The 18,211-nt window shown below is 39.6% G+C and overlaps 2 protein-coding genes across 2 annotated transcripts; one reads left to right on the forward strand and one right to left on the reverse strand.

Annotated features, from left to right (window-relative positions):
- Positions 1-181: 181 nt before the first annotated feature.
- Positions 182-14,986, reverse strand: LOC111861602 (meckelin). Its single transcript, XM_023846300.2, has 16 exons — positions 14,807-14,986; positions 14,536-14,727; positions 14,165-14,457; positions 12,637-12,861; positions 11,176-11,478; positions 10,422-10,558; positions 9,527-9,689; positions 8,288-8,572; positions 7,832-8,083; positions 7,616-7,756; positions 6,606-6,739; positions 5,791-5,971; positions 5,496-5,630; positions 4,923-5,025; positions 4,697-4,839; positions 182-4,023 (listed from the first exon to the last, which is right to left on the reverse strand). The coding sequence occupies exons 2-16, from the start codon at positions 14,705-14,707 to the stop codon at positions 3,943-3,945; spliced, it is 2,748 nt and encodes a 915-aa protein (XP_023702068.1). The 5' UTR covers positions 14,708-14,727; positions 14,807-14,986; the 3' UTR covers positions 182-3,942.
- Positions 14,987-15,118: 132 nt separating this feature from the next.
- LOC111861601 (anoctamin-8-like) lies at positions 15,119-17,921 on the forward strand (the record flags this gene model as incomplete). Its single annotated transcript, XM_023846299.2, has 3 exons — positions 15,119-15,487; positions 15,857-15,942; positions 17,761-17,921. Coding segments are annotated over exons 1-3 (362 nt in total), but the record flags the coding sequence as incomplete, so codon positions are not given.
- Between the last annotated feature and the right edge of the window lie 290 nt (positions 17,922-18,211).

Below are 18,211 nucleotides of genomic sequence, written 5' to 3' on the forward strand. Positions count from 1 at the left end.
CATCCTCAGGTAAGGGAAAACACCTATTCTGTTGGGCCTCAATCGTCCCCATTGGACGATTGAGGCTAGCTCTTTCTAAGGGACCCAACAGTATAGGTGTTTTCCCTCACCTGAGGACGGAAACAGATCCAGTTTCTGAAACGTCGTATTTTTCTTAGTTATCTTAAAACCAGGACAATGGATAAAGTCCAAAAACCCAATATCTCTCTGTGTTATACACCACTGTCAGAATCCTACAGTAACTACAAGTATTAATGCAGTTATTAACTTTTTGGACATTATCATTTGTCCTGCTTTTTATTTAAAACCAATGTATTGAAGACCAGATTTTATCTCCATCCCCAAGTAAAAGGCATACTCTGTTGGGTTGCATTGGTAGAGCTAGTTCCTATCGCAGGACATAGGGACCCGCTCTATTGATTGGGCCCAGCTGAGAACACTTTTACATTAGGACAGAGACAGAGTGCAGTCTCCAAAATTTGGTTTTAAATAAAAAGCAGGATGAAGGATAATTTCCAAAAAGCCAGTAATTGCATGAATTGAGATGTTGGATTTGAGGTTCTCATTCATGGTGATGACTATGAAGAATAGAGTCTTTTGGGTTGCAATACCATGTAGCTCTAGACAGCCTGACATTCCAGAGGACCATATTGCCTCCATCTTCAGGGATGAAGGGTCAGCTAAGCAGAAGCAGATGGTAAGCTGAGTCTGAACACTCTCCAGACTAAACAGCATTACGTCCCAGAAGAGTGTCCCCTGTAAGAATGGATGTGATTATGCACAGTGAAGCTGTCATGGCCTGTTTCAGTACTCACTGGAAATACTGAGGAATGCATTAAATTTTTTATCAGAATGCCAATCTTCAGCTGCACATGTGCATCCTTCAGTGAGATAGCAGAACCAGGTAATATTTGACACACAAATTGTGAAGCTTCATGCTGTCCATAGGTAAAATCAAACACAAATGTATGCAATAAGCTAATATCAACAATTCCTGAGATAGGCAGTTGTTTATTGCTAATTTCAAGGGTTCAGTACCACAAATCATATAATGAATATTACATCATTTGCTCACAATGGGACCATATTGCAGTTATGTCCAATGGGACTCTTACCTCTCAAGACAGAACTGGAAATTAAATGTAATAACAAATGAGAATATTAAGTCCACATCACTATAACATAAAGTGGGGAATACATCCATATCAAGTAAATATTTGTGCTTTGTTACATTGGTTTCTGAATAGATTTGAAACAAAACTGAGAATCATTGATAGTCCATTAGTGCCAAGTTTCATGGAGCCAGTACCAGCATATAGATGTCAGGGTATTGTATTACATGTATGTGAGCAAAGTCTTGAGGTATGGCAGCCTGGTGATCTGTGCTTTGTTTTACAATTACAGGTGTAGTCAAGTTTGTCAAATTAATGGCATCTAATCCTGGTTTAGGGGGGGGCTTGATCAAGCAACCCTAGCTCCTAGCTTGATAAGGGAGATTACAGGGGTTGGTTCAGAGAGGAAACAGTTCCATTATTATGTGTGGAAAATGAGTACAAATTGATTAATTTATATTCTTCTTTACATCAAAATATCCACTACGATTTGCTGAATGAAATATAAAAAAAAAACCTTTGCAACTAATTTCTCAGCTCCCTATTACTTCTGCAGTGTAAACAAACAGGACATATTCTGCTGTTGTTCTTGTTTTCCCATGTACGTGGATACTGTGAAGAAAGCCTGCGTCATACATTCCTATCCTATAATGAGTCTGTATATATATATATTGTCACGTGTTGGGTATGTCATGTGACAAATAACTTCACGTGGCCTTTGGATTCAATTGTTTATTGGACGCATTCATCCACACTTACTTAGAGTCAGGAATACAATTACTATCACTTGCATTATCACAACTACTGCCTCCACTTCAATGCTTCTACTGCAGCTGTGACCTCTCAACTGTCCTTGGCTGTGGCTGGATCTCGACTGTCTCATTCATATATGTCTACGTGTCTGCTTCAAACTCTCTTGTATAGGCGTTATGTGGACCGGATACCAGAAACCATTTCTCACAGTTCCGTTTCTGCTGTTTCAACAGTCCACTGTTTCGCAATGAACCCTCTGTTGTTCATCTCTAGGGAAATGCATTCGTTGTTTCGGCATTCTCTACACAACGGCCCACTGTTATTGCGTTACCATGGAAGTACCTACTCCAAACACGTTACAATATATATATATATAAGTAGAAATCAGTCAGCTGTCCATTTCATGTGATCATATTGAGTACAATTTAGAGAATAACTGCAGCAGTATTGTACACCCCTGAGTGAAGTTATGATCGTGGTGTTTAGCTACATGTGCAGCTTGTTGTCTAACTTTATAAAGGAGAATAAAGATGGCTGTGTCATTGTTTTCACACAGCTCATGCCCTGCCCTTCCGTTTTTGTCATCCTCACATCCTGACATTACTTCTGCCATTCAGTTTTGTCCTACATCAGGAACATGTTGTGAGGGATGAAATGCAGGTTAACTTTACATCAGCCAACTTCAGCTTTCAGTTTTCATCATTGCTTTACTCAGTCCTGCAATAAACTTGTCATCCTTCAGAATCCCCTTGGCCCTGTTATCGAAGCACTGTTTCTGAAGACACCAGACTCTCTTGAGAAAGGTTCTCTAGAGGCTTGTGACACTGGTTGAATCGCCACAGTTACTGTTCACATGTTACTGAGAACACAAAGATGGTATGGCCACACTTTGAGAATGAATGAAGGTGGAAATCCAAAGTAGATTTTGAATGTGAAACTAAGAGAAAAACACCTATGAGGAAGACCAGGCTTAAGATGGGAACAACAGGTTACAAAAGATGCACACAGAAGATAGGAAGAACATGGGAGGAAACAGGAAGAGCTTTGGGGAAACAGAGATAGATGGAGGGGAGGCAGAGGAGGAGAAGACTTCTTTTATTGATTATTTTATAACACTGTCATTATCTAACTACATAACATTATGTGGCAGGATGTCTGAATGTCTGATGAACTGGAAGAAAATGACTGTGATCTAAAGAAGATGCTATCCTAGCACTTTCCTGGAGGCACCAAGGAAAACCACAGAATAACCTCAGCCATGATAGCCAGCATCCCTGCTGTGATTTGAACAGAGCACCTCCCAAACATGAGTCTACAGCACTGTCACTGCACCAGCCAGCTTGATGAGAGGACAACATTGAAACATGACAGCATGACATGAAGTCATATAAAATTTTCATGTTGCAAGTTTTCCTCTACACTTGTCATGTGGAACACATAGTATGCAGTGTATGAAAAGAACTGTTAAGTTGGGTCGGGCAAGAGAATGTTGCTCTGGATGCTCAAAGAGGGAACAGTTATTCCTCTCCTTGGTTTTTCATAGCAGGCATATAGTATGCTCCTTTGGCTTTTGGGATTTAGTCATGTCATATGTTCAAACTCTTCCATTGTTCACTTTCCCTGAACATGCAGACTGAAATGTATACCGAAACATTGGGACAGCTTCTACAGATGATACAGTTAACTTCAAAAAGCTGAAGCATTACATAGGAAATTTGTAAAAAAAGGAGAGTCCAACTTTTTCCATGTCAGGATCATACAGAACCCTTAGAAATACAATATACAACTGTTGCAGGTGCAACATTAGACACCGGAGTGTGATTTTGCTGGAAGCATGCGTGGGATAAACCAGCAAAATAAGGATATTACATGAGAGTAAGACTGCCAGACAGCTGTGTCCTACAGTCAATACAAACCAACTTTCTTGTGCACATTTTGTTAGTCCAGAATTTCAGTTTTTCTGTAGCAGCTGTTCGGAAAAAGCTACAGTTTTCTTCACCATAATTCAAACTTATGCAGTGCAATAAATCTGATAAATCTGAAGAGCTAACCTCATGGAACTGTGACATACTGTAACTCATACCAGAAATCTTTCATCTATGAGTGTCTTTCTGGCCAGGTTGTGCCTTCCACCCACTCTGTGGATGATCACAAGCATCTGCAGACAGAAGCAAAACACAGCTGTAACTTTGACAAGACTTCATTATGTATATTTCCATGAAAATTAAAGATACTGAATCTGAAGGAGTAACACAAAGTTTGAGTTATACGGCCGCAGTCAGGGAGGCAAGTACTGACTAAGCTGGGGGGGGGTACTTCATCATTACTCAGGGTCCAGAGGACATGATGTGTCTTCTGTACACCTATATGTAGTAGTGCATTTACCCATGGACATACTAAAATGTATATATTAAAATTTTCTGAATGTTTTCAGTTGTGCCAATTATGCACCACATTGGCCATGCTGATAAGGGTCATTTTCTCTTGGACGATGCATTATCCTACCTTTATTTCCATTATATATAAAAATGTAAATTTCTAGTTTCCTACTGCAGGCCTAAGAGAGCACCCCATAGGTATGAAATTTACTCTGTACTCTTGGCAATATGTACGGTAGCCATGACTGTTAGAAGAATGTGCAGATATTTTGGCTGAGTTTCTTGATGCAATATGAATCTTCATTCCCAATCATTTTTCAATTGAATGATAATATTTAAATTTCTTAATGTGAGTGTTCCTCTGTCTTCAAAGTTTAAGTTATTGTATACTGGGAAGGAAAGCGACCATCCCAGCCAAAGAGAGGGTATTTCTGCTTGTATTACCATACAGACCTTTGCAAAGAATGCGGTGATAACAGCAGCTAACAGGAAGTCATGGAAAAGCATCTCGATGAAGAAAAACAGAAAAATGTCAAATGTTGCCAATGTAAATTCATTTCCATAGAAGAGAACATTGTCAAAAGAATGACCAGTATCTGCAACATAAGAAGACACTCAGTGTCAGCATCCACTTAAAGAAAAGTTCCTGCATATATGAAAAAGTGTAAAAGTGCCTAACCTGTATACAAAATTCCTTTGTCGAAGATTTCCGTAAACTCAATGTCAAGTAGAGATTCAACAAATGTCTTCTCTCTCACATCATAATCCAAGTCCTTCAGTGCCTGAAACAAAATGGTGACATTTTCACTTTCTATAGATGGACAAAGCAAAGGTCTCATGACCACAAGTCACATACTTATCATACCTGAGAGGGGCAGGGACTGTAGAGAGGGAGCAGACAGCAGGTTTCACTTGCTTTGAATCACAGAAGGAAGAACAAATATTACAAAATTATGAATTTTGTACCATACAAGCAGAAGCAGTCTGTCTTCATCTAGGAAGTATCACAAATTTTAAACAAGGAAAACCTCAAAACTATAAAGAAACAATATGATTGAAATTAAGGAATTAAAGTTTACTCATGTAGTTAGTCTAAATAATGTGCATTACTTACATACGTGATTTCTCTACAGCACATGGAACCCTCACTGAACTTATCTAATATTAAACAAAGAGCTTCAGTATTTCTCACAGCAGTGTAGAACTTTTGTGACTCAGAAATTAGATTTAACATCTATGAAGAAATTCTTACATGTTCAAGATAAGCAGCCAGGAATTTGTTCATGTTGTGGTATGCTTGAATTATTCTGTCCATATTTGCTGACAATACTTTGGATCTGAGGGCTGCAGGACCAGCCACCGACATCCTTTTTGTAGACAGCGTTATCTGCAGAGAGGGACAAGTGGATTATAAATACTTCATTACTTCCATAAGATCCATTTTAATATTATATCTTCATCTCTGTTCTGATCTTGAAAATGATTTCATGAATGAATTTCCTCAACAGAAGTCTGTATTACTAGTCTCCATCATGTGAGCCACTTACAGAATTAATTGGAGCCATGACTTTCTGATAATAGGACCGCAGTTGTAGAGGAATTGCCATCTGGAAGGTCTGCTGATCAGTGCCAGGCAACAGTCCCCGGTGTCCACACAGATCCTCTTCCTCTCTCTGTAGTTGCCTCATTATTGTCTGCATGTCTGTGTCTGCAAACCCATGCGCTGATCTACAAGAAGAGGATGTGTCCTGGTTTTCATTGTAAGCTTCTTTGTTTAACTCTTAGATAAATTCAAGTGAGACACTGGACAGTCCTTAAGGAACACCAAAGAATAATGGTCGCATCCTTCTGGGATATGAAGCTATATAATTCGTCAGTGCGCAGGTACCAACGTTTTACATGAAATTGCTGCCTTCACTTCTTCATCTTCATCTTATACCTTGAAGATGAAGGCAGCAAGTTCCTCCAAAACATTGGTAGCTGTGTAAGAAACTACATGGCATCATGTCCCAGAAGACCATAAACTTGACATCCAGTGTCATGAAGATATCAAACTGCATGCAATGTTATGGAAACTTGTGCAATCATTTCAGTGTCCCACTGTGTCTGAGACTGATGTGGATTTAAATGCAATGATTCCCGTGCTCACCGTTAATTTCTGTGGTAGTGACAAACTGTCTGGAGTCTGTGACATGAAGACTCACACTCTGAAAGTCAATGACTATTTTGCTGGTAAGTCAACAGATAAACTTTTCATATGATTACAGTAACATGTATCTTTGGGTGTTCCCCATTAGGTCTTCAGAATGAAGCAAGAAACAGATAGGAAAGATATATTTTTATATATATTATACAAGCTCACCTTCCATGAATATAGAATCCATAATTCTCCAGAGCTAGAATGAAGACACTGATATTGGCCAGGGAGCAAATGTCGACAAAGTCCTGAATTGAGTTCTTGATGTACCGCTCATATACAAGAACCATGAACAGCCTCTGCAACAGAAACCGTGCAACTTGATCAAGCCACCCATAACTTCATCTGTCCTGATCCTGTACTGTATAATTTAAAACTTCAATTCTTTTTCTTCATCTGAACTGTAGGCCTGTAGGATGTGTTCTGGGTCTCACTGAATTTTGATTCTTGGTTTATTTAATGATGTTTCAAATTTATAGGATGTGGATCATCAAAGTGATGTGTAAATTGGATGGGCACATGGAAGAAAATGTTCATGGCATATTTTAAGGTATTTTCAGCATTTGCTTGGAGGAAATGAGGTAAACCATGAATGGTTAAGTCAAGATAGTTAGCCTGTAGGTTAAGATCAAAGACCTATACAAAGTAGTAGGACTACCAACTTGATCATGAGATTCAGTAATTTAAGTTTCATGTCCTGCCCAGTATGTGCACAAGATCATGGTGGACATAAAGTGACAAGAAGGAATGTGTCACATGTTGGAACTGATGTCTCAAACCTTTGACATGTGAGACCAACACATACTGATACAGCACAGCAGTGACAGACAGCCCATCACTTGTGTTCCAGTTTCATACCAAACCATGCATTTAATCTTTTTCAAGTTATGGAACACAGTCTCACAGAAACTTCATGTTTTATAATGCATCTTTTGACAGTTCTGGCCTATGGTGCCTGGATAGGTTGACAGTGAAGATGCCAGTCAGCAGAGTGCACTTAATCCACAATGGGATGTGGCATTCTCCACATTCACACAGTTCTGTCTTTGTCAGAGTTCAGGAATGAGGAAGGCATGCGGGAAACTGCACTTGATATTGCTAGTACCAAACCCACGTCCTCTGGCATGTGAGGACTGACTGAGTGGGAGAACCATGTGTTACTGTGCCATACCAACCTGCAGCAAGTAGATTATCAAGTAGGTCATCACCCCTACAGCAAAACGGCAGATCGGGCTTGCAGAACTGTCCTCCATATACTCTGGAGGGGCAGTGTGCACTTCTGGGTCAGCCACCGCCCAGTGCTCCACACCAATCACCTGGTGACAACATAAGCACACATATATCACCATGTTCCATCCATTGCTATTTGATGCTACCTGTCCTTCACACACCTTGAGCACAAAGACTGTCAGAACCAGCTGGAAAAAGAGGCTGGTCTTCCTTGTAGTCTGTATCTCATTCCACTCATTGGCCACAAAGTATGTCCTCCAGATGCTGACTGGCTGCTCCAAATTATCCGATACTGTGCTAGTTAGCTGACTTCGGGATTGCGCCATGGAACTGCAAGCACGTGGTCGCTCCCAGTCAATGAAAAATATGTCAATAGAACTCTGCCTCCAGATCAGGTGAATAACTTCAACTATCTGAAACATGTACAAGTTTTCCTCAAGCTGGTTCTTTAATTCATGGCCGAAATTCAAGAGTCTTGGCAAAGGCAAAATCAGAAATGAGGAATTGAATATTATTTGAAATATTCATGGGAACAATTAATTTGATTCAGCCACAGAATATGAAACAGAATTCCTCAGCAATTTACTTCCTGCAACTCAACATTCAACATGAGTCACCTTGAGAGAGAAAGCTGAGATGGCGTAGCTCCTGACAAGCTGTTCTTGTCGGTGGGATGGCAGCAATACCTGCACGACGCTCTGGCCCTTGTAGAACATGAACGTGTGGAAACTGGCACAGGCCACAACAAGGAAGAACACATTTGCAAGGTTTCCACATGCAAATATGAACAGTTTACCTAAAGTGACATGGTCAATGCCAACTCGACCACATCGACGGGAACTGCTCCATGTCTGAACACCTGACCAGATGACTGCCAGAGCACTAAGCACTCCCACTGATACCTAGAACATGTCATACAGCCTCTCGTACACTGTTAGAATAGCATCATTAAATACACACACACACACATGCATATATATATATATATATATATATATATACACACATATATACTTTCTCATGTATGAGTGACTACAGACAGGGTTTGGATTGGTTGGTGAATGGATTTATTGACCACTTATACACATGACTCAAAACTACAAGCAATTACAGTACCACCACTGATGTCCACAATTCACAAATCACCACAGCACCTGCTAAGCCTTTTCCAGCCTGCTGTGTCTTCACTAGCTTTTTCCTGGCAACGGCTTCCAATAGTGGAGATTCTTCAGATTCGCACTGAGGTCCTCTTTTCACAGCCTCCTGTACAGTACTCACTACCAACTGACTTAAGCTCCCCAGTGTGCCATTGCTAGGATTCAGGAAGAAAAATGATGACAGGATGGATAAATATAGGGGATGGAAAAGGAATGCATGAAAAATGGGAGAAAAAAGTAAAGATGTGAGGGATAAAGATGGGGAAGATGAAAATAATTTTCCTCATCACCTATGCAAGGTCAGTGCTAGTCATGTTACAAGACAAGACCTCACCAATAAGTTTTAGTCAGAGAAAAACCAGGTTACTTTTTCTGAACTGTTATTACCAAAGTGATTTATTTCATTCTTAACAGTTTTCTCAGTGATGTGTCTTGTAAGCGTCACTGGGTAACAGTGTCCTCCACCATGTGGAAATACTGATGAAGGACGCATCTACTCACATGAGGGTACCATAGATGGTATGTAAATATTTTGTATGATGCAACTTTGTCTAGAAATTGCAGGCAAAGAGCCAGAAAATTATTTAAGGTGTTTATGAATCATCATCTGCAAAGAAAACCTCTTAAAACATTGGATTCAGGCTAGAAGAGGCCAACAGGCTATCTTTAAAACAAGATTCATATCCAATGTGTTCCCACCTCAATAGCATGTGACATAGAGTTCTCCATTTCATATTCCACACTGAATGCGAATGGCACCTCAGCATTGGTTTCAATCTCTTCCTGTGTGATCTCACCATACTTGAGCACCAAGAGAGGGGGATAGATCTGACCCTCCCCCTCATGTCCCCGTACTTTCACCCTGTAATAACACAATAAACTATTTGAACCTCATCAGAGATGTGTGCATCTATCTCATATGAGATATTTGTTTAGACATTATAAGAAAGGATATATTCTATTGTTGTACCATGCTGCATTCATACCACTGGTATATAAGGTTCCATCACACAAGTGTATTACTGTTGCACTAATTGTATGCATCTTCTTTATTTTGTAACTCATTTCAGTCTATATATGTTAATTCATGGCCACATAAGCCATGTTGCAAAATAAAGAAAACATATACAATTATTGTAAGTCTGTGTTTGATAGACAGAAGTTTATGTGGACCTTACAGGCCTACTTCACATGTCGCTGGTGACAGATGAGTATCGATCATTGGAAGAATGATAAGAAAAAAAAAATGCTTATCATTCTTCCAAAGATCCATACTCATCTGTCACCAGCGACATGAGAAGCAGGCCTGTAAAGAGTGATAAGTGTCAAGGAAAAACCAAAGTGGTTAGAGGAAAACCAGCCATAGTGCCACAAATTCACTCTGGACCTCCGTGGTGAGAAGCTGGTGACTAACCAACTAACCAGTTTTGGTGGAAAGAAACATAATTATGTGAGATATGAGGCTCTCATGGCAGTGAGTGGTGTTATTAATATTACAACCTTATAGTGTGATGCTGTGTAGTTTGTAAAATGGCGGCATCAGGTTCCTTGGTATGTGCTCACTGAGCTGCAAGGAAGACTGCGTGCAGCATACCTCAGTGTGCAGGACTGCACATATCTGATGACAGTTGGAGTATCTGACACTTTGCTGTTTGACTTGAACATCATGCCCCCCACCTTGTCAATAAGAAAGAATCTCCTTGTCAGCTGCCACTGAGCCCTGTCTGTGCCCTGTAAATAGATTTACACTGATTTGTATTACATCTACCATCTTCAGATTTAGTGTCCTGAAGAGCATATAGATTGGTGAATGTATATGTGTGCATGTGGGGACTAACTGGTCCCTGGATAAAACACTGGACTCCCATTTGGAGGGTTCTGAGTTTGATCATCAGTCAGATCTATGTGTGGACATTTCTGTTCACAGGCAGAAACCTGAATCTCTACCAAAGACAGAACTTGGGGAATGTGATGCACACCCGTCCACCCAGTGTTTCAGAAATCATATTAATCTTTAGGGACCCCTTTGGCCTTCACCAATTGGGAAGAGATCTGAAAACTCAACACAGACAACATATTGAGGCATGAATGCTTGCACCTGCATGGTCTGCCATTAAAAAGTTGTCTCACATGTTGGTAACTCTGAAGACATCTATGTTGACATTCACTGTAATGGCTTCCCTAATTATATGTTGATGGTAGGATGGTAGTTATCAGTGTCTACATCATCAAAGTCAATGGTGTGTTTATTTTCTGTGGCGAGTTCACCAACAGCTCATGGATAGTGTCCATTCTGTCAGAATCTTGTGAACATAATTAAGTGAAAGCATAAGCTCCCCATCCTGTACCTTATTTGGTGACTTTCCCCTCAGTTTGAGGTCCAGTACCAGAACAGGGATGGCATACAGCAATGATTGCCCTCCTTCCCAGTACTCAAGATACAGATCTAGAAACTCAGTATCCCTCATCTGGACCAGCTGATGGGCAGGCACTGTACAGGAGCGCCGGTACCAGGCACCAAAACGCAGTCCCTTGTCCAGGGATGTCCATGAGCCAGGACATAGCTGCAGGAAACTGCCACTAGCAGCAGAAATCCCCTTCATGCGGCCTTCTGGTGTGAAACGTATGACTGTCAGGTTCAGCCTGTTGGCCTGGGTGCAACAATTGATCTAGTTTATAATTGTACTCTTACATCAAGTTTATTTAAGAAACTTAGTACGAGTACATGGTTCATGTTTCCCTCAATGACTTTTGATCTAATGGTGCTAGCAATACATCATGAATTTTGACTCTGGTTTTCTTGGTTATAACACTGTGTTGTAGTCTAGTAGGTTGGTACCAATGTTTCAGAATAACACAATGCCTCAATCTACAGTCATCGGCACATCTGCCCTGAAGATGGAGGCAGTATGTTTTTTCTGAAACCCACATACGAAAGTAAAACACAATGTTATAACTCAGAAGAGCACACCCACCCTCATGAGCACCTCACATCTTATGACAGATCATGAAGTTGTCCATTATTTCATTCTCTTCATTATGATGTAAATGTATATGTAACTGCTCAATTTCCCTTCCATCGCTTTCTTTACAAACATGTCCTTATATCAATTTGTAACTTTGCTGCTGGCTTTATTTCTGTTTCTTCTTTCATACCACAGACCTGACAGAGAAATTTACTTTGTGCTTCTGCTAGCTTGTATGGTAGCCACGGTTGTGTGCTAGTATTGTGTAGAGTTTTTGGATGTAATTCAAATCCTAAAAACTTTTTCTTAAAGGAATCTTCTTATTCAGTAAAGCAATACCATGAATGGTCAGAATAAGTATTGATCATACATAGTGTAACTGTTTTTTATATTACCTATTTACAGCTGTGTTATTCCTCTGTATATTACTTTTGTTTTAGTATGTTTTAGTGTATTATATGAAATATTGTTGTGATTGATACAAATAGTGTCCTTGATTACATAGTGTTATTTATTGACAAGGTTGTGTGTTATAACTGCTACTATTGCACTCATTTTCAATAATGGACTACTACTATATCTGTGGTGACTTGTTATCACCTGTATGGATTACCTGAAGTATCAATAAATTAAATTAAATTAAATTAAATCCTCATTCCAAAGGTTTTCTTTTTTCCTGACTACATGAGTAAGTTTTAGTTTCTCAGTTTGAATCTTATTCCTTCTACAAGATTTTAGCTACTAGATCCTGTGGTAGTGACAACAAAAAGCGAAAACAATTGTCTCCTGGCCAAAGAAGATGTCCTGCTGCTTGTCTTCGGTAAGATTTGTGTCAAGACTTACCTTAGAGCTGGGATCCATGCTGTACTTGGTTGTAATCTTCTTCCTGGACAGCACAGTTTGTGCATCACCCTCCTCATAGTACAGCCATGGTAGTATACTGCTATCAGAGGTTGGGATGTGTTTGGACTCTTGAAACAGTTTACAGGGGCTTCCAGCATAGTCATCACGGAACATTACTAGGGTGCACATGTTGGCCACCAGTTGGCATGCAGTCCGGTTCCCTGTCTGAAAGAAACAGTTTGTTTATCATTGCCCTCCAACATATGACCCAGTGCTTTCATCCTAAATCTGTTACAAGTGAAATCTATAATTCTATCTAGAGGTTGTTCAATCAGAGTAAAAACTTACACCATATGTCTTTGTTTTATTACTTTTGCTGCAACCTGCAGATTTTCATTTCTTTTATATGTTCAAGTTCTACTTCCATACATTTCAGTTAATACATATATTAGAGGGTAACATTTTAATTTCCAGGCTGCCAGAGACTAAAATATTTATGAAAATAATTCTGAATGTGAAATGTGTCTGCTCTGAGATAAAAATATAAATTACATACACCTGAAAACACAGTGCTCAGAGACATTTATATGCAAAATCACACTTTTTTAGATTGCAAAGTCTACACCAAACAAAATGTATAGCTTTATGTTTCATGGTTATAAATAAACAAACAGTGGGCATGCAGTTTGATATGGAGATAGGTCATAAACACATCTACAACTTCTGTATGAAATTTTCTTTATGTACAGTGATAAAATATTCTTGGGAGATAAGCCGCACTAAAAAAAAAACAATGATTCATCACTACCTAATGATGGAGAGGCAGAGAAAGTCTCCACACTGATGTGCCTAGTCAATCAAGAAGATTCTATTTCTTTTTCTATGTTACTAATTGCAAACATGATGACAGTGTGAAAATATATCTGACAACTACTGAATATTATGCAAATGCATGAGTTGTTTGCAATTCCTGCTAGCCTCTCTATATAAAAAGATATAGATATTACTGACCTTAATTAAGTATAGAGCCATGAAGATGTATGGGGGAATGGAGGTATATCTCCATCATTCTTAATTGCAGCACTAATGGACATGAGTGGTCAGTTTCACACCCTTGCCACTACTGTGAGGGAAACAGCCTACTATATCCAAATTCTGATCATATACAATAAAGCCCCTTCTCAATTCAATCCTCTGCTCATCATAAAGTTCACTCCCTAATCCTTTAAATTCATCATTTGCTAAAGCTCTCTTATATGATCCTCCACCATGATAAGAGGGCAATGCCTGTAACCTTAAAATATGAAAATATCTCTGTCCCCTTATAATGTTGTAAAGTATATCCTGACACCTTCCACATTCTCCACTGTCTCTCTCATTTATTTCTCCAGGCATGGGTTTATAATGGCCCTCATTAACAATGACAATTTCTACCTAGAACTGCTTCTCAGTCTTCATACAATATTCTTAATACACTGATATTTTTAAATAACCAGTATAGCTGACTGAACTTCAAACTCACACCTACCTCACATAACTGTACTGAAGACTTTAAGTATTTCCTGAGGAAATATGAATCAATCTTGTCACCAGATTCAAATTCTATAATGTAACTATTTCTGTCATCTGACCAGTTGGCAAGGCCACTGAGTGGAACACAAATCCCGTCTAACAGTTCATGAGTGAAGGCAGGACAGGAACAATTATGAGATGTTAACAAACAGGGTACACAAATCGTCTGATCAGATGAAGGAACTGTCCCCACCGTGCAGGTCAAACAACTGAGCGCATCACGCAATGTTCCATTGTAGTGTCTCTCAACTGAAATAAATACAAATAAACATTAATAGGTTTGTCACTGTGCTCAGGTCATTCAGTACAATAGATGGTTAATTTTACCTTGTATCTCCTGCGGTCCACATGTTGTACAAACCACAGTGTCATTCCCTTCAAGAGTCTTAGTTAAACATGGCAGGCAGTTGAGTTTATCAGACGTTGGCACTTCATTGTCTGGGCACAATTCACAGACTGGGAAATCTCCCCCAGTCAGCTGTGTAACCTTACTCTGCATGTTACATGTACATGACAGCTCTGAAACATAAACTCCACTCTGTGTACATTAACATTATGACTGTGTGCGAGAAGAATTTAATTGTAATTAATAACTCACTATCTGTGGTTGGTTCCAGGTTTTCTAATTCGTTACAGACAACACATTTAAGTAAATGTGCGTCAAAATATTCCTTATCCGCACAGTTCGTCGGATCCGAATATAACAAAATTTCTCCAGAAAAACCATATGTCCATGAAACAACATGAACCGACGCCAAACATACTAATATGTTCACTAACACCATTTTGAAGCCGTTACATGTAACCATAGCAACGTGACGTTTTTGGCAGCGTTCACAAGTGCAGCTAGCCACCGCTACAATATTTGGGCTTAGAATGTAGCAATGTTAGCATACCAAAGTGAGCGCATAATGCTGCCGTCGCGACGCAGGCGTCGTCACAGAATTGATGTCTAGTTTGCTCGGGATGTGAAGTGATATGGTTTAAAGGAATCCTGCCAGCGTTTCAACGCCTTTTTTTATATAAAACGTAGGCCTATGAATATGCGTAAATGTCTATGAAGGCAGCAAATAGGATACATGTCATTATATGCTGTGTACGTGTTAGGAGACTCGGTTAAATATTAGTATTGAATGGTGAGGGATTTCGTTCGAGGGGTGTATCATGGAATCTGTTGAAGACGAACAGAACGAAAAGATTGCAGATAAAGATGCAGAAGAAGACGCAAAAATACGATATCGTAAGCTCCTTTCGACTGCTAAAGAGTCTTTTGAAAATGGTGAGTCAGCTGGAAGTTTTAGATTTTGTAGGATTTGAGGTTCAGACAGCGGTTTTATGAAGATTTCTGGCTTCTGGAATGTGACGCCGTGTAGTTCGTTGAAAATCTGCGGACGTTTTGGAGGAACGTGTCTTCTCCATCTTCAGGTTCAAAGAATAAGCCAAGCATAAAAGCAGGTAGTTCTGCTTGCTACCTGCTTTATGCTGGTTTCTTGCTGAGCTTATTTGACCCTGAAGATGGAGGCAAAATGTTCCAACGAAACGTCAGTTGATTTTCAGGAGAGTACATGGCTCTTCAACCGGAAGTGTCCTTTGAATTCTGGAGCATTAAAAAACTGAAATTTGCATTATGAAGACTTTTATGTTTCAGCTTCCCGTTTGTTACGACGAAAAATACCATGTGCTGGGCACCTAATGACACCTCGACGGTTGTGGATACAGACTGTGCCAACACAGGTAAGAATTGTGTTAGCTGTACCAATGTAACTATTGATATTGTTTGAGAGCCTGCATGTAATATTGAATTGGTGACAGGTTTATTTAACCTTCAAAGATGGAGGGTGAACAGTAAGTTACAGACATGAGAAATGGGAAAAAATTTACACATTTTACAAACAAGAACTTACATGGAGAAAGTCACATGGATCAGTGCCCTGTACATGAACCTTGAGTTATTATACATCTCTTGTAGCGCACGTCCTTCCATTCCTCATCTAGCCATTTTGTTTACAGAAGTGTTGGTAGTGATAACCTTTGCTAGTTAAAAGCATTTGGGCTGGTTTCCATAGGCCAGAAAGGGTAAGAAAAGAATACAAAGGCAGGCAGAGAAGATAATGTCTCATGTATTGCCCTTGTCACCATCCATGGGCTCAGTATGCTTAATTTAGTGACAAAGTTGACATCAGGTATAGACATTTAGTGTTTTAGGTTGGTGTTAACAGAGGTCTTGACTTTTCTGGGACAGGTGGGAATGTTGTTACATGTCTTAGAAACCCGATAACTCGTCCAGTCAGAGCAGATGTTTTAGCTTATAATGTCAGATTTGGACACTAGAATGTATTGTGATTATTCATGCTGTAACCTTGTTTCAGTTATTTTATTAAAATAGTCAGGAGGCACAGAAACAGGTGTTGCCTTTTGTGCCAGTGTTATGAAACCATTGCTATGGGATAGTGTCAGAAATTTAAAGAAGAAATTCTTTTTCTCAGTAATTAGGATATGTCAATTGTGCTTTATAGGACTTATTGTTCGAAAGAATGAAAAGATAACAGATTATAAAAATCGAAGGTAAAGATGCCTGTGCACCATGAAGATGTCAACACTGCTAATAACAATATGTTGTGTATAGAACATTGGGGTTTCTTCAGCCAGCAAGAGCCTTGCATGGCTATTTTTGTACAGTTAATGTAGGAAATATTAATTAATTACCACTAACATCTGTGGTATTTTGCTGTGCCCAACCTTCCTGTATATACATAGGCAAGTAATTATTTTGGTATAGAGCTTGTGTGTAGTGTATTGAGGTCTGCTGTGTTGTACTTTCAGTTTACAGTTCCCTGAGATGTGATGCTGTGTAGTCTGGTACATAGGTGCAGTGTTTTGGAAGAACCCATTTGCCAGATATCACATTAGAAAAAGCTGTAATCTTGTTAACTGTCATGAGAACCTCAGACCTCATGTTGTTCAGTATCCTGAACCCCTGCATCCATTGAATGTATCTGCCTGTCTGTCTCTTTCTTTGTTTATCTGCTTATCCATCCATTTATCTGACCATCTGTTTTTTTTTTTTTGTGATTTGTAGTATTTTGTTAAGTACAGAAAATTATCACAACTTTTATATAAGCTTTGTAACAAAACACAACTTAACCATCAAGGATTGGTAACCCTGAAGTTGAAGGACTATCACAAATGCTTCCTCAGTGAAACATGCTGTAGTCTGCTTCCTGGTTATGATGTGTTAGCACAGGCATTGCAGTCTGGGTTAAATTGTAGATTATGACATGGATCCTGCACAATCCTTCATTCCAGGGTGGGAACTGTCCCCACACAAGTATCTCTTACTGGTCGGGTTTTGAGATGTTTCCTTGGCTCAATGCTGCAATGCCACAGTGCAGTGGTAGAACCCAGGTAATTTTCTTCCTCCCCGCATGTGACGGGTTTAAGCATCTTGCAGTATTGAGGGGCTGTGGGGTGCTGTACCATAAGCTGCATCCTTGCCATGAGCTCACACATCCAAGGGGGTGCCTGGAGGTGATGATATGCTCTGTGTTGCAGGAATGTGATGTGGTTTTGATGTTTCCTTCTGGAGCACAGGATTTCACCCTGATGTGGTTATTGTCTCGACTGCGGGCTGGAACACCTGGACTAGTGGTTCACGTTCGACATCATGCCTCTTCTGACAGTTATGGCTTCTATCTCACAGCACCCTTCACTGTGTAAGCGCCAAACTGCTTATTGAGTTACAGCAGCCATTGAGCTGACTCCAGGTTTAGTATGTACATTGGTCAGTTTTTGTTATTCATCAAGCCATAATTGTACCTTACAACATAATTCTGAAACATCAGTAGTAATATGATTCATCTGTGCGGTATGGTTTGTACCTTTGAGAAGAGGTTGTATGATGAAAATCTTTTACGTATTTCTTGTTTCACCATGTTCACTGTACCCTGTCAAGGTCCAAGAAATATGCTTGGACATGTTGCTGAAGGCTGGTGACAGGTACATA

This window comes from Cryptotermes secundus, unplaced genomic scaffold, assembly GCF_002891405.2.
Source record: "Cryptotermes secundus unplaced genomic scaffold, Csec_1.0 scaffold3161, whole genome shotgun sequence".
Lineage (NCBI taxonomy): Eukaryota > Metazoa > Arthropoda > Insecta > Blattodea > Kalotermitidae > Cryptotermes > Cryptotermes secundus.